At 35.5% G+C, this 5,017-nt stretch overlaps 1 protein-coding gene across 1 annotated transcript in view; it reads right to left on the bottom strand.

Moving 5' to 3' along the window:
• The window catches only part of PPARA (peroxisome proliferator activated receptor alpha), a 44,353-nt gene that overhangs the window by 7,893 nt on the left and 31,443 nt on the right, over positions 1 to 5,017 (bottom strand). Inside the window, exon 8 of the mRNA XM_009283535.2 lies at positions 1,779 to 2,226. Within this exon, the coding sequence (XP_009281810.1) occupies positions 1,779 to 2,226 (448 nt within the window). The remainder of the gene's footprint in view (positions 1 to 1,778; positions 2,227 to 5,017) is intronic.

Below are 5,017 nucleotides of genomic sequence, written 5' to 3'. Positions count from 1 at the left end.
CTGTTCTCAAAACAAACAAAAGAATACGTGTCATAATTTTGTAATTATTCTTTAAAGTAGGCTACTTTATAGATTCTATATTGTAGGCTACAATGTATATTTACATTATACACCGAGGACAATAAGGCTCAAAATGAATTGTTTTAAAAAAAAGAAAAGAAGGAAAAAAAACCAAAACAGTTTGGCCAAAGTTTTTTCAATGCCCACAGTTATTTGAGGAGAGATTTCATACTACTAAATACAACCCATGCTACAAAAGAAAAAAAACCCACACCACTCTCACCCCAAAAACCAGCAGAAGTATCCCGCCTAGGAATCCAGTTCTATGTTCTGTATGTCCTGATAACAGAATTCAAACAGTAAGGATGGAGAAAAAAAGCATGTGGCTATTTCTAGGGAGTTCTTGAAGTTTGGTAGCAATACAGCAAGACGTAAATAATAGGCTTTCACTCTTGGTTCCCATATGTATATTGCCATAGCACAAGTTATTGACAGGACATAGAGGTGCACCTGTTAAGGGTGTTTCACACTTTCTAGTATATGATCTCATTTTCAGCTACTTACAGTCCTATAATACCTTCACTCTCCAGATCAAACTTCTCTGTAAGAAGTTGGGACAACAGACTAAACATGTTACTTGAAAACTTAAGCTAGTTCCAAGGAGAAGGATAGAGGGGAAAAAAACCAAAAAACAAAAAAACTAAGAACATTTTGCCTGCAGAGAACTCTCTTCACTTGTGAAAACATCAGAACACCAATGTATTGTGCAAAAGTAATTCAAGATTTGATGGAAACGTGCTGTCTAAGCTAGCACATGAAGCTTTTGAAAGTCTACAGATTGTGCCTCTCTTCTTGTAATTGCTGAGGATGCAACTAGGGCAGTGAAACATTCTATGCGTATGGCAGAATGCAGAAAAGGCAGGCGGGAGCAGTTGTTGGAACTTTCTTGATCTTTTATTTCCCTTTTTCAAAATGCTTATGGATAGTTTTTAATTTAATCTTAAATATGAACGTCCTTACTTTCTGGAGGAAAGAAAGGATTACATTTGTGTTCCTTCACTCACAAAGAGTGCAAACAACAGGCATTAAAAAAAATGAAAAACAAAAAAATCCAAACCCCATATCCTTAGGTACTATGAAATAAAAAACAAAAAAATCCAAACCCCATATCCTTTTGTACTATGAAATAGTTTTAAAAAATACCATTAGCTAATTTTTTTTAATTAGCTAAGTAAGCTGTGTTTTTAAAATAGCCTGTGATATTAAAATCAGAACACAGGAAGTGCATCAGAGCTGTGCATTTGTGCAGAATTCATTACATGATGCAATCAGCAACTGTCAAAGATGAGCAAAGCTATAATCTGCGCCTGCCTCCAGTCTCATTACATAGTATTTTTCTGCCCATTTGACAGATACAAATACTGTTTCCAACACAGCCTTAAACATTAAAAAAAAAAATCCTCCAAACCCCAAACAAAAAAACCCCACCAACACTCTTCACATTCCACTTTTAAAAACAGAGAGTAACTAGACCCCTCTCTAAGTGAGGCTAAACAGTAATTCCAAGCACGTCTACGATTCTGCAAAGCAAAATACAGGATCAAGACTGTTAACAGTTACATAGTATCTTCCATGAAACATGCTAAAAAGGAAAATGACACTGTTAGTGGTAGAATCGAATCTTCAAGAAATATATAAGCTTTTCTATTAAAATTATTCATTCACGTGAAGAAAATTTTAAAATTTACTACCTTAAAGAACAAATATGTAGTGCTTACCTCCACAGCAAATGATGGCAGCAACAAAAAGGGATATATCGCTATCATCCAATTCCAGTGCATTGAATTTCATTGCAAAATCAAATTTTGGCTCCATTATATCACAGAATGGCTTTCTCAGGCTTTTCAGGAACTCCCGGGTTATAAAACCGTTTCCATAGGCTACCAGCATCCCGTCCTTGTTCATCACAGATGCTAACATGGCAAATATGGCTTCATAAACTCCGTATTTTAACAGTGTCACTTGATCATTCAAGTCAAGATTGGAGAAGCCAGGGATAGATTTGGCAAATTCAGTAAGTTCTGTGACAGTCTCTACAGATGTACACTGGCAGCAGTGGAAGATTCGAACTTCTGCTTCCTTGTTCTGAATTCCATTGGCTACCAATTTTGCCACCAGGGTCTTCTCTGCCATACACAAGGTATCCATATCATGTATAACAAATGGCTACAGAGAAAAAAAATACTAATTCAGTTACAAAATAATGGTTATTAATTAATCATTCATTTCCTAAAGAATAGGAATTTTGATAAAGTTTAACTTTCATGCTACTCAGTCTTCAACTATCAATAAACCATGAGTTCTTTCATATTTCTGCATAAAGACAAACCATGTATTACAGAACTACAAACTGCGGTATCTGAGAACAAGTCTGCTCTGCAAACAACAATGCAAATAATAAAATGTAAATATGCATGACATATCTTTAATCTAGTTTTATGTAGTAGTTATAGTGAAGATCCAGAAGTACTGTGCTTAGTATGCATATATCCATCTCAGAGCAAGTCCCAGAAGGTTCACAAAAGACTTGTATTACCTTCTCCAGAAGTCCAGGTTACTCTGCCTACACTCCTATTGATTCCTAAACTAACTACACTTGATGCACATCATGATGCTTTCCTGAAGTATCCTAGGGGGAATACAGACAGTCATTTAAATACAGGACAGCGTATTTGTACAAGAACGTGAACCCTGTACTACTCTTGTGTTTTATTATGAGATTTTCATAGACTATGTCCCAGCTGATCTTCCACAGAAATTCAGTTCATCTTTCTAGCTACAGTTAGTGCTGAGTCATCCCTAAATGCAGAATCCCACTAGAATGCCAGACAACACAAAATTTCAGTCTTGATCATGGTCTTTTCCATAACCCCCTTAATTTAAAAAGGTACGTGCATTACAAACTGATGAGCTGGTCTCTTAAAACTTCATATAAAAAAAGCATTCAGACTTTCTTAAGAACAATCAGAACTCAAAAATACTTTGATACATATCTGAAGAGCAGTAATCAAAACAGAGGACAACCCACTAAAGAAAAACAACAAAACCCAATGCTTCCCAGTCTACCAAAGTCATGGCAATTGACCTCGAACATAAATCTAGTTCCATTAATGCTAAGCAAAGCACCTTCCCGGTGCTGTTTCACTCATCTCGGATTAAATATCATGAGGAACACTTGATGTTCTGTTAGAAACTCATAGAATTCACTTATTTCATTTAGAAAACTGTCAAACATGCTAGTTTCCCACAGTTGTCCACTTTTTAAATGCTTATGGCAACTACACATTCCATCTCACTTCAGTACTTAGTTATACAGAACAGAACTTTCTATGTGCATGTGGATATGAGCAAAAAGTGGCAAAGCAATAAACCCACCACATTTCTAAACCCTTTAAAAGATGTAGACTATCTCGTAAATCTTTTTGGAATTTAGCATCATTTCACTAAGCAGAAAATAGGTATGGCCAAGGACTTAGGAGCTAAATTTAAAAACGATACCTTGTCATCATGAAAAATGCTAGTTCATTCTGAAATGAACTATAGTGGTGCCAAGAATCAGGATTCACTGAAATCAGCTGTTAATGCACTGTTCAGAAACAGGTGGATTACAATTACCAACAACAACCCCCCCCCTTTTTTTTTTTCTATTAAAAAGTCAAAATTAAAATGTCTGTTTTCCCAAGAGATGATGAAATAGCTTAGAAAAACCTCTCCTCTTCCTTGCATACTGAAGAATGAGGAAGCAGCCTGTTTATAACGTACTAGGTCTGACTCCTCATTGATTTTTACTTGTAATTTCACCAAGACACGTGTCTGACTCCTCATTGATTTTTACTTGTAAATTCACCAAGACACGCGCAAGCCACTATTAGCTAGTCAATCAGATGACTATAATCTGAGCGCCTTGATCACATAAATGCAGACACAAAAATTAGAATCCCTGCATGTACGATACATATTATGATTCTGACATGGTAACAAGCTCGAGAAGGACTTTATGCAGATACCTACTTGGTAAGGTGTTAAAGCATGGTATTTACTGTAGGCTTATGTCAGCTTGTACCCCCCAAAAAAGTTTAAGCCTGTCCTTAATTTTACACTTCTCTTTAATCCAATGAAAGATTTGGATTATTCGTATGTCTCTCTTTTTATATAGAAGCCTGTATGCTTGGCTAGGCTAGACTATAATATGGCAAATTCCATAATTTAGAAGACAGCTTGCTTACAATTTTTATAACACTCATCCCCACAGTTACATGGTTTTTATTATGGCATATGTAAAACCTCTTCCCTGCAAATTTTTGCTGAAATTAAAATTGTTGGTAAAATAAGATACTTATCTTCTACATATAATTAACATAAATCACAACAGATTTTTAAAAAATTATGCATAAAGTTAAACAAGTCAGTCCTTACAATGGTTATACAATCTCGTGTGCTACAAAACAAAAAGCAGTTGATAGCATTAGGTAGACCTTGGCTAAATTATCCTGAAAGAAAAATAACCTCTACAGCATACATGTCTTCACAACCTTGCTTGCTTCTCCCTTTCAAAGTAACCACACAGTAAAGACCAGGAAGGCCAGGTGAGGAAATGGCCAGAACGGTAAACAAAGAATTACAAACTCAAGTTTTCTTTTCCCTCCTGCCATTAATATTGTTGTGATTAAAACAAAAGTCATACAGAGCTCCTGGATACCCTAAAAGACAACAGTATTTATCCTGGCATTTGTGGCAGAAAAACATTATAATTTTTTTTTTCACTGTCATAATAGGCAATTAGTTTTGAACCATTTCCCACACCCATACCAAGAGGTATTCACATTCAGATGTCACTTTTTTAATTGCTTAAGAACTAATTTTCTTTCCCTTGTGTGTCTACTATAATTTAAGGTTATGAGCTTCCATTTACAAGTTAATCACCTGATTTTCCTAAAGCTTCCTACTATTCTGATAG

This window comes from Aptenodytes forsteri, unplaced genomic scaffold (assembly GCF_000699145.1).
Source record: "Aptenodytes forsteri isolate BGI_AS27 unplaced genomic scaffold, ASM69914v1 Scaffold486, whole genome shotgun sequence".
Taxonomy (NCBI): domain Eukaryota; kingdom Metazoa; phylum Chordata; class Aves; order Sphenisciformes; family Spheniscidae; genus Aptenodytes; species Aptenodytes forsteri.
Note: the sequence above shows the minus strand (reverse complement) of the source record. Positions and strands in the feature narration are given on the sequence as shown.